This window comes from Trachypithecus francoisi, unplaced genomic scaffold (genome assembly GCF_009764315.1).
Source record: "Trachypithecus francoisi isolate TF-2019V2 unplaced genomic scaffold, Tfra_2.0 Lachesis_group3, whole genome shotgun sequence".
Lineage (NCBI taxonomy): Eukaryota > Metazoa > Chordata > Mammalia > Primates > Cercopithecidae > Trachypithecus > Trachypithecus francoisi.
The window spans coordinates 41,062,749-41,074,750 of NW_022681468.1; the positions used below are offsets into that span (position 1 = coordinate 41,062,749).

The 12,002-nt window shown below is 38.9% G+C and overlaps 1 protein-coding gene across 9 annotated transcripts in view; it reads right to left on the bottom strand.

The window, feature by feature from the left end:
- The window catches only part of SYNE2 (spectrin repeat containing nuclear envelope protein 2), a 389,209-nt gene that overhangs the window by 153,431 nt on the left and 223,776 nt on the right, over positions 1-12,002 (bottom strand). For all 9 annotated transcript variants that reach the window (XM_033187766.1, XM_033187774.1, XM_033187773.1 and 6 more), the window contains 5 exons: positions 8,866-9,131; positions 6,570-6,738; positions 4,612-4,767; positions 2,110-2,250; positions 106-288 (listed from right to left, as the gene is read on the bottom strand). In XM_033187766.1, the coding sequence (XP_033043657.1) occupies positions 106-288; positions 2,110-2,250; positions 4,612-4,767; positions 6,570-6,738; positions 8,866-9,131 (915 nt within the window). The remainder of the gene's footprint in view (positions 1-105; positions 289-2,109; positions 2,251-4,611; positions 4,768-6,569; positions 6,739-8,865; positions 9,132-12,002) is intronic.

Consider the following 12,002-nt stretch of genomic DNA (forward strand, 5'->3'; position numbering starts at 1 on the left):
ACTGATAATTCAAGAGAAACTGGCTGTTTCTGAATATACTGTTTTGCTTTAACACCATCTCAATACCACCACATGATATGAAGCTATTATGAGTCACAGCCATACCTTATTCAACTGTGAGGTTCTAGACTCTGCTCTCTGTGATACTTGCTGATACTGCTGGAAAGGAATCATCAAGTTATCCATCCATTCTTGAGCCTGTGCTGGGTCCTGCTCAACGATGTCCTGAACTTCAGAATCCAGCTCATTTAGTTTGGAATGCCATAGATCTAACTCATCCCACATTTTCTGGAGAAGGAAATTATAAGTCAACTTGAATGAAGAGGTCATAGTTTATGGAGGCTATGCCTGGTTTTCACACAGTATTTACATTTATAAATGCTACTAAAACACCACAGAAACAACATCACAAGAATAGCTGTTAATTTATATCCAGCAATTTGTGATCTAAACTGAAAAACACTTTTCCTGAGCTCTCCCAACTGTAACAGTATTCATTTCACTACAAATTAGCTGTAGGGGACAGAAAGACCTGGACATTTCTAGAGATGACTGACACAAACAAGGTCAATATAGCCCTTGTCTCTCAAGAGTGACGAGCAAAACATTCTGTTTAAAAACGGCTGGGGAAATACTTGAACCTATTTACACCAGTTCATACATACGTGTGCACGCACGCACACACACACTCAATCTAGAAAATAATGTTAAGTGAAAAAATAAAACAAAGAAAAATATCTGGGCTGGGTGCAGTGGCTCACGCAATTTTGGAGGCCAAGGTGTGTGGACTGCTTGAGCCCAGGAGTTTGAGACCAGCCTGGACAACACAGGGAGGCCCTATCTCTACAAAAAACATGAAAAATTAGCCAGGTGTGGTGGTGAACACCTGCAGTCTCAGCTACTTGGGAGACTGAGGTGGGAGGATTGATTGAGCCAGGGAGGTCAAGGCTGAAAGTGAGTTTTGATCACACCACTGCTCTCCAGCTTGGGTGACAGGGTGAGACCCTACCTCAAAAATTTAAAAAAAGAAAACTATCTGCCAACTTGGGATGAATGCAGAGGCAGAGAGCTCTAGAAACATGTATTAGGAGCAACTGCTTTTGACTCAAGAAACCAATAGGTTGGATTCAAATCTGAACTTCACTGGGCAGAGGAAAATTTCAAAGCTAAAATATTCAATTCTTAATGTTTGCTTAAGAATTTTTTTTTCCCTATCTTGAGGTCTGTATCTAACTTGTTAAATTAGGTTCCTCTGCTTAAGATTTGTCCAATAGTGAGCCATATTCTGACCTATTTTAAAAGCCACAAATTATTAAAATATTTCCTTAAGATGTAGATTAAAACAAGAATCCTTTCCCTATACTATAGTTTGCTTGCAAATTAAGAAGTAGAATAGTGTTTATGTACAGTTTTACCTAAGATTTTATTTTATAAGACATTTTAGAAGGGAAATACATTTGGAATTTTTATTTTTATTTAACCTTGGCAGTCTAAAAAAGAGCTTTAATATTTTTCATACTCTATTGAATGATTTTTAATATCAGTATCCCCAAGATAAGATCCTTACTTTCCTTTACTTGTGAAAATCACAGGCTCTCAGAAGTTTGGGGATATGCCCACCATGGAAAAACAGAATTTTTTTTTGAGAGAGTCTCACTCTGTCACCCACACTGGAGTGCAGTGACGTGATCTCGGCTCATTGCAACCTCTGTCTCCTGGGTTCAAGGGATTTTCACACCTCAGCCTCCCGAGTAGTTAGAATTGCAGTCTTGTGACACCACGCCCAGCTAATTTTTGTATTTTTAGTAGAGACGGGGTTTATGCCATGTTGGCTAGGCTGGTCTCAAACTCCTAGGCTCAAGTGATCATCCCACCTTGGCCTCCCAAAGTGCTGGGATTACAGGTGTGGACCACCACACCTGGCCAACAGAATAATTTTTAAATGCAACTTTTCCCTATCAAGCCTCTCTAGGTGATGCCTCTGCGGATTTGGTTTATGGTTTCTGTGCTTCAGATTAATTCAAAGAACTCACCTCGTGATAACTGATGAACAGGGCAGGAGTTGGTCAGAAATACCAAATGCTGAAGGGAGTTAAAGGAGGATTTTACCTTTTGAATTTCTTGTGCTTTCTCAATATTTTTGCTTTTCTGCTGCAACATCTTTTCAACATTATGAAGCCCATTGTTAATTTCTTCTATTTTTCTCCTCATTGCATACGACGGTGAGCTTTTTAAAATTTCATTGCTAATCTATGAAAGACAGAAAGATGCATTTGGCTTAGAGAGGTTGTCTGCACTCTATTCATAGGTTCGAACAACAAAAGTGGTAGTCACTCTGTTTCAACTTGTAAAAATCTTTTAAGGGCTGGAGGAAGAAATTCTGAAAATGCATTAATGAGAAGGTGGATAGGAAGACTAATAAATGGCAGGTGTGTTTACTTGACCTTTTAAATCTCATCTGAAATAAAATAAAAATTAGTTTAATGTAATCTAACATGTATTACAGATATATGCTGTGTTGGGCAAAACTACTGAGTGGATTGTGTGAAACATCTCCATATGGATCAAATGATATAAAAGAATTCCTGGGGGATAAACAATTTTTATATGATCTTTCCATTTTATGAGAAAATCCTCTGCATAGATCTGTTTTCAATAAAACCAAACTTACTCTCAAGCTGACTTTTTAAAAAAATGTAATTCCAATCATAGTACTCATTTGAGTGAAACAACCTTCTAAAAGTAGCTATTTCTTGAGGATGCACAGAGCTTAATTATTCTCTGTATAACCATTTGTAGATGTTTTCCCAGCCATCAGAAACTTAGCTACTGAACAGTGTAATTTTTTTTATCTAAACGATTCTCTTAAAAAGAAACAAACCAAAAAAAACCCTTGAGCTAGGAAAGATAATAAATGAATGTTGAATATATCACTTTCCAAATACCTGACTGGTGTGTGTTCTCGTTTTGCTATTTGATAAGGCTTTCTCCAAGCAGCTACTAAATAACCAAGTAATACTTTATGCTTTTGTATAATCCTTTGTTTTGTAAGTTAAAAAAAAAAAACCACTGTATCTGTGTAACCACTGAGACTAAAAGCATCCTATGCAGATAGTATACAGATGCAGAAACTGGCACACAGACTAAATGATTTGCTGCAGTCATATGTCAAGGAAGTAGCTGAACTTGTCCCAAGAAACCCCCAAGTCCTGAGATTGAGTCCCAGGCTCTATTCACAGTATCAGGCTGTTGATACTTTTATATCCTGTCTTTATTCCCCAGACCATACTGCAGTCAATATTATTCGAAAAAAAATTCCATGTTAGTTTTTTATGGCTGGCTGTGTCACAAATTACCACAAGACAAAGTTTTCTGATATTTTGTGCACTTATTCTCCTGGCAGAAATGTATACCATTTAGATACATTAGGACAGATCATGATTTAGGAAATGAACATAGCCATTTGAATTACACACAATGTTACTGCATCTGTCCTGGGATCCTTGAATTTCCTTTAGCCACATCACATAATAAAAATTAGTTGCTATTTGTGACAAATATACAGGGTCATAGCGGAAATCTTCTACCTTGAATCTGAATGACGGATTTTGATTATTAATTTACTCTGCTACAGATTTTCATAAGTATTCATAAGAATAACATTTAGTTTCTCCCAAAACATTTAGTATTTTCCTAAAATAAAATCAATAGTACAAGATCCTTGAGAAAGTACAAAATAGGTTTTCTTGTGTGTAAATAAAAAAGATTTGTTATAAATATACATTAAGAGTTTACATGTTTTTTACATTGTGAGATTTTCCTGAGAAATCTGTCACAGAATTAATGACATATTCTAGCAACTAAGTGTGAAATCTGAATTTTTTGTGTTTATCTAAGATCTATTTTATTTATCAAGTTTTAAGTATTCTAGGCAGAAAAAATAAATAAATTAATTAATTAAAAAAAAAAAAAAAAACTTCTGTGGATACCAGACCAAACAGAATTTTCTTCTGTTTGATATGGGCTTTTTACAATCTAATCAAAATATCTTACTAAGTGCCTATGTTTCTAGTATTATAAAATATTTTCCACCTTTTCTTCAAATCTGGACTTTCAGGTATAAAGATTCATTCAGGTACTTTTCATGAGAATTCTGTTAACATCATCATTAGACAGACACTACATACTAAGTGCTATTCCTAGTGAGTTGTGAAATTTGTATTCTTATTGCCCTCAGCTGTAATGTCAAAATGTTTCAAAGAATGTGTTTTAAAGCAAAGTATTAATGTCCAAAATGTTCAAGTGGTTGTACAGTGGTTGTACAAAAGCAAACAAAACCAGTAAAAGATATATAACTGTATTATAAAATACAAGAGAAGAAGAAGCATTTCAACAATTAAATAAACATAAATTATCTAATTCTGTTATCTTATGTCACATATTTAGAGCATCTTTATCTTAGCATTCAATATTAGACAAAATGGTCACTTAACTCTTAAAAGCAGTCATAGCTGAAATCCCAGCAAATGGAATTTGACATTAAATGATATTTTCCTTTTGATAGACATTCAGCTCCATAAATAATAACAGTAGTATAGACATTATTATTACCTTCTCATCTATGTCTTCTAAAGCTTTTCTGCATTCTTCCACCTGGGATTCAATCTCTGCAGGAACTATGGTGTACATTTCAGAATACTTGATTCGCAGTTTTTCCATAATATTCTCAAAAGTTAGCTTCCCTTTCTTAAGGATGCTTTGAAGCTCCTAAAAACATTGAGAGTTGCAATACTCACAAGACTGGGGGAAAAGTTTAACTCTAAGAAGTGAAAGCAGCCTTCCAGCACATCCTTATGATTTAAAGGAGAGCAGTTTGCATGACAAAACCCCACTAGTGATACAAGCTAATTAAGCCCGAGAGATACTCAGTTTAGTCAGATGATGCTTTCTAATTTGTAAGAATTAAACTTGATATCTCTTCATAGTGTCACACCATTATCTAGAAAAGACATTACAACACCCCCTGCTTCTAAAGTACCTTTAGGATTTAATTGTATCTGCGCTGCAGTCCTGATCTAAAAATCTGCAAGCAGCAAAAGAAAAAAAAAAGTTTCAAAGAAGTTTTTTGTTGTTGTTATTAACGTGTTGCTATTTCTACTTCTTCCTCCATTATCATCACAATGATTCAAGGCCACTAAAAGCCCCATGCTTGGAGCAGAAGTGTCTACTTTCATGTAATTAGACAGCCTAGCAGAGCTCAACTTCTTTCAAAAGGGAGGGTTCCAGTTCCATACAAAGAATGTAGGTTTTTAGGAGATAAAAGAAACCTGAACAAATAGTCTATTGGTTGTGGCCTAGAAACCAAATCTGATCTACCTTCTCCTGCAGTAATTATAAAGGAGAAACTCATTTGTTTGGGAAAGTTTCCCAAAGATCAAGTGGAAAAATACTTCTTGACTTGACTGTGGCTTTTTCGTTGTTTGTTTTGTTTTTACAGTAGCTGTTCAGTAGCATTATTTGTGTTCATGGATTGAGTCACTGCAGTGAAGAATGATTACAATTTTAAATGACTCTGTGATGTGTCATTGTTTTCCTTTTCTTAATCCTCAGCAGAGGACAAATCTAGAGAGAAAGTTAGAGAACAATGCCATTTAAAGATAGGGTTTAAGAAGTAAGTGTCATCCCTTTTTATCTACACCTAGTCCAGGAGTACAGGCTTTCATTCAGAGGTACACTTGGAAGGCTTGCCCATGAAGACTGCTTCTTTACTTTCCAATATAATAACCAAAAGTTCTCTTTAGACAGCATGTGACTTTTTTTTTTTTTTTTGAGATGGAGCCAGGCTGGAGTGCAGTGGCATGATCTCGGCTCACTGGAACCACCGCCTCCTGGGTCCAAGTGATTCTCCTGCCTCAGCATCCCAGTAGCTGGGATTACAGGCACACGTTACCATGCCTGGCTAATTTTTGTATTTTTAGTAGAGACGGGGTTTCCCCATGTTGGCCAGGTTGGTCTTGACCTCCTGATCCCAAGTGATCTGCCTGCCTGGGCCTCCCAAAGTGCTGGGATTACAGGTGTGAGCCACTGTGTCCGGCCAACACATGACTTTTGAATAAACTTCCAAACATCCTTTTGGGCTGTCACCATTGGACTGGAATGAAAAAGGAGATTATTCTGAAGAAATGAGATTCCAGATGACCTGTAGGGTGCACATAGCCCCTATCAGAGACAAGGCACCAAGTCCTACTAAAGGAGTAACCCAACACGCTACTCAAGAGTGGTCTGAGGCCCTTATTCACCAAACATACTGGAAATACAGTTGAAAGAAGGCTGCTTGGTCCAGACTGGCCTACCTTCCAGCCTTGTTTCAACTCTGTTCTCTGCTCTCCAGCCACACTGATCTTCTCTCTTGGTTCTGCCCACACCATGCCACAGAGGCTTTGCCTGTGCCTCTCTCTCCCCAGACCACTCCCCCAAACCCAGCCACTGAGTTATCTCTATCCCAAGGACTTTGGATACAAGACTGTGGGCCTGTATCTGCCACATTCACTGATTCATTCCTCACTTACCTCAAATTGTTCTGACTTTTCTGGGTGATCCTGGAATGCCATATTTTGGAAAGAAGTTGTGGTCTGTTGAAATAAATTCTTCAAAGCAATTATCTCTTTTGTGAAGGAATGTCTTTCTTGGATTTCAGTCTGCACCAATTCTTTATTTTTTTGAACTTTCTGAAGAAGCCTAAAAGAGAACATCAAAATATAATTGTTTCTTTATCCTGCTCTTCTGTGAAACAGTTTTATTGCAACAATTAATGAAATGCCTGAATAGCTCTTAAAGGACGTTTATTTCCTCTAAGAAAAAAGTAACAATTTTTGATAATGGATATACCACATATACAAACAGGTACAAAATCTATCACTTACTCAAAAACCTCTCCAAACCTTTCGCTCCAAATAGTCTCTTTTTCACATATTCCATTGTAACTGATATCTCTGTCCTCTCTTTTTCTCCATGTAACCCTTGAGCTCAAATGAAAATGACTTAGAGGTGTGAATGGAATCATGGGTGGGCTTCTGGGGATAGAAAACCCCACTGGTCTTCTTCTCTTAAGCTGATCCATTTTGCTATGGATGTAGCAAATATCAGAAAAGGCACTGAAGTGGGTAAAATCTTTCCTGAGGGTTATTTGGTAAGTATCTATGATATTGTGATATAATAAATACATACTTGATCTCTGCTCTGGTTCCTGAGACAGAGCTCTTAATACCTTTGTAGATAGGAGTGCTAGCTAGGAGTCTTTTGTCCTAATATTTGATTTTTGACCAGTTCCTGACACAGAGCTCCTAAGTCCTTTGTAATTTCCTGAGTGGTAGGAGCATCTTTAGTTCTAAGGAGGCAACTCTAGGTGGGATCCTGAGTAGCCTCAGGATGAGGGCTGGTTGCCAGGGGAACCAACTATGTGATTAAAAGGTTGGAACTTTCAGTACCACCCCTACCTCCAACACACACCCCCAACCTCTGGGGGAGGGGACAGAAGCTCAAGGTTGAGTTGATTGCCAATGGCCAATTATATAATCAATCATAATGAATTCATAATGAGACTACATAATGAAGTCTCCATAAGAAACCCCAAAAGACAGGGCTCAGAGAGCTTCTGGATTGCTGAAAGCCTGGGTGTTCCACCACCCAGAGAAAGCAGGGAAGCCCCAGGCCCCTTCCTATACCATGCCTTAGGCACCTCTTCTATCTGGCTGTTCATCTGTATCCTTTATTATATTCTTTATTAATAAACTGGAAAACATGACTACAGTGTTTTCTTGAGTTCTATGAGCCACTCCAGCAAATTAATTGAACTCAAGAAAGGTATCAAAGGATCCCTTGATTCATAGCCTATCAGCCAGAAGTGTACCGGCAGGGCACAATGGGTCACGCCTGTAATCCCAACACTTTGGGAGGCCGAGAAGAGTGCATCACCTGAGGTCAGGCGTTCAAGATCACCCTGGCCAACATGGCCAAAGTACTGGGATTACAGGCGTGAGCCACCATGCCCGGCCACAGCTAGTTACATTTGAAAAGAACATTTAATGGCATAGGAAGGCAAACATGATTTGCTGGTAAATTATTCAGCAGAATACAAAACAGTACAAGTATTTTGATCTCAATTTATTTAAAAACAAAATCATAGTAAAAAAGGAGAAAAAAATGATTATTGCTTTGTGGTGACATCAAGGTAGATTTTTATATTAATTTTCAGTTTCTGAATTTCTTTTTTTTTTTTTTTTTTGAGGCAAGAGTCTTGCTTTGTCACCCAGGCTGGAGTACAGTGGCACAATCTCGGCTCACTGCAAGCTCCGCCTCCCGGGTTCACGTCATTCTCCTGCCTCAGCCTCCCATGTAGCTGGGACTACAGGCGCCCGCCACCACGCCTGGCTAACTTTTTGTATTTTTAGTAGAGACAGGGTTTCACCGTGTTAGCCAGGATGGTCTTGATCTCCTGACCTCATGATCTGCCCACCTCAGCCTCCCAAAGTGCTGGGATTACAGGAGTGAGTCACTGAGCCCGGCCTGAATTTCCTATAATAAATATGTATTACTAAACTAGAAAAAGGGCAAAAAAAAAAAAAAAAAAAAAAATCACAAATGACAAAAAAGGAAACTGGAGGATATTCACCCTCATTAATACCAGGATGGAAAATATGTGCTTAATTACAGTTATTAATCTGTTCTATCCCTTTTTATACCTATCAGTGTTATCTCACCTCAATTCTATTATATCATTTGCCATTATTCTATACTTTTAGATTTTCTAAATGTTGAGCCATAATTGTTAAGCACATGTCCTTAATAGCTTTTCATAAATCTTACTTGTTGCATCGTTCCTGCATAGAAGTAATTTCTTGAAATGCTGGAACAGTTTCCACAGCCCCTGAGCTTTCAGGAACATTCTGGATACTTCTGATGCGCTGAAGAAGTAGAGTCAGTAACAGCTGCTGCTTCTCCACATTCTCTCCATATTGGCATAAACAGTCTAGCAGCTCAGAGAGTTCCTCTGTGGTGTATGCCTCTTTTGTTTTGGAAATTTCAGGGAGTTCTTCCTGAAGATTATCTAAAATAATTGCTTCTCGTTCAATCTAATTCAATAAACAAAAAGAACTAAAATAAGTAAAATATACAGTTACCATTTCAGGACCTGAAGTAGCCATAATTTTTGTATGCTCTCTCTTCAAACGGTTGCTAGTGCCATATCCTAGCATGTTTTCCTATAGCTGGGAATATTAATCCTCTGCTATCAGAATCCCTTAATTCCCAGCTATTGCTCATGTTGATGTGTGACTGAAATAGAGTACTGCTCTTGTGGTATGAAGGAAATGCTGTTGAATATCCTCATAAATAATTTATTTCTCCTTCAGATTTCAGTTGGATAAAGCAACATTTCTCCTGAGATAAGCACATGAGCTCCACCAAACTGCTTTCATTAAGTATAAGAGGTAGGGCAACTATTGGATATGGAAAATTTTTCTGCTGGTTTCTTTTCTTTCACTTCCAATCCCTATATGCTAAAAAAGTAAGTCCAGCAGATTCTCATCACCCTGACACACAACAAAGATAAAGCAGCCAGAATTACCGAACCAATCAAGTTATTTATCAATAATGGTGTACACAGAACTCAGAAATACATAACTCATTACATCACATATCTAGAAACTGTTAGTTCCACCAGCCCTGAACTCAACTAAGATGTAGAAAAAAGTCTCAAAGGCCCCTGAATCAGGTCATTCTTACGCCTCCCCTTGAATCCTCTGGCCCACCCCTTGGCTACAGTACTCAATTTATCACATCCTGCCTCAGCGATGGTTAACTCTCCTGCTCCATGTTCAAACACAGTCATGGATCTTGCAATCATGACATTACAGGATGTCACTCCAGTCATCTATGTTTATGATATCATACTAACTGAAATGGTGAGGACCTGAATGGCCAGTCAGACATGCCAGAGGGTGAGAAACAAAGCCTGTGAAAATTCAGGAGCCCTAGTGTCAGGGCCTGGGGCATGCCAGGACTTCTCTGAGGTAAAGGTCAAGTGGTTCAATCTTATAACTCTACCACTAAGAAAGAGACACAGCACTGAACAGACCTTTTGGGGTCTGGAAGGCAGTATATGCTATCCTTGGGATTACTGCTCAGATGCATTTATCAGAATGCTGCCAATGTCGAGAGGGACCTGGAGAAAAAGCACCACAGCAGGGTCGGGCTGTGGTATAAGCTGCCCTGCCATTTGGGCTATACGATCCAGTTGGGTACCCAATAACTAGAATACATGGATGCAGATGTAGACTGGCCACTGTCCAAGAGACCCAGGTGTGCAATGGGTGCTTCTCATCACCTCAAACCTAAATTCAGTTGAATTAGAAGTCCTGGCTCTTTGCCAGACAGCTACATTTCCACCAGGGAATGAGATAAGGGTTCCATTGCATCGTTTTGTGTCCCCCTGCTGGAAACCAGCATGCAAATAAAGAAATTGCTACATTGATGGGGGAATTGTACATGTAGGGTTTCCAGTGTGCATCAGGGTTGAAAAAACTATGTCTGTAATCCAGGACTTAATGGGGCACCTCTTGGTGCTTACACACCAGAAATGGGCAGATATAACTTGATAATAACCAGAAATGGGCAGCTGTAGCAACCCCGATCCAGTAAGAGTAAAAAGACTAAAGGCTCAGACCTTCCGTTTCATTTCCCCTCATCTCCCACTCCTGTTCCCTGGGATCACTTTCCAAAATAAACTACCATTTGCAAGTCTCAGTCCCAAGCTCTGGTGTCCACTGAGAAGTTGGTAAGTGATTGAGAACGGGGAATACAAGAGGGAGAACAATATATATATATTTTTTTGAGACAGAGTCTCTCTCTGTCACCCAGGCTAGAGTGCCATGGCGTGATCTCAGCTCACTGTAACCTCCACCTCCTAGGTTCAAGCAATCCTCTCCCTCAGTCTCCCGAGTAGCTGGGATTACAGGCATCCGCTACCACACCTGGCTAATTTTTTTGTATTTTTAGTAGAGACAGGGTTTCACCATCTTGGCCAGGCTGGTCTTGAACTCCTAAGCTCGTGATCTACCCACCTCGGCCTCCCAAAGTGCTGGGATTACAGGCGTCAGCCACGGTGCATGGCCACAGTTTTTATTAGGACAATAATTTTACCCCAAAGCCAGGCAATTCTTCAACTTGGGAATGAATAAACAAACTGTATTACACCCACCCAAAGCAATACTAGTCAGGAATAAAGAGAAATGAATTACAAATACAAGCAGCAGCAAGAATGAATTTCAAGTGCATTATGCTTAGGGAAAAAAAGCAAACTCAAAAGGCCACAAACTGTAAGGAGTCCATCGATATGACATTCTGGAAATGGAAATACCATGGGAACAGAAACAGATTAATGTTCCAGGGTTGGAGGTTACGGAAGGCACTGACCACAAAGAAGAACAGGGGAAATTTCTAGGGTGACAGAATTATCTTAAACATTGACTTTGTTGGTGATCATGTGATCGTGTGCACTTGTCAGAACAACACATTTTATGCTAAAAAGTGTGAAGACAGCCCTAGAATCAGTAAAATAGTTGCAAAAAGCCTGTGCATTCACTTTTCCACCTAGAAGAGGCTTTGCAATACCTTGATGATTTTCCTTAGACATGGGATCCTAATAAAATTGGTTATAAAACTTTTAGGTTCATGGTCAATTGTAAAGTTCGGTCTAGAAAGGGAGAAGGACCCATAGTTGCATCATAAGCAAATCCAATGAAGGAGACTGAAAAACCCAGAACCAGCAGAAAAGGGACTCAACAAAGAAATGACTGTTGGTGCAAGTGGGAGAAGCCAGCCTCACATCTCCAATCATCTTTGACAATGTGACATTCTTCTAGCACATTATGATCATCGAAGCAAAAAATGATGATTCTGAATAACCCAAGTGAATAGTTACAGTAAAGAACTTTTGTTTAAAA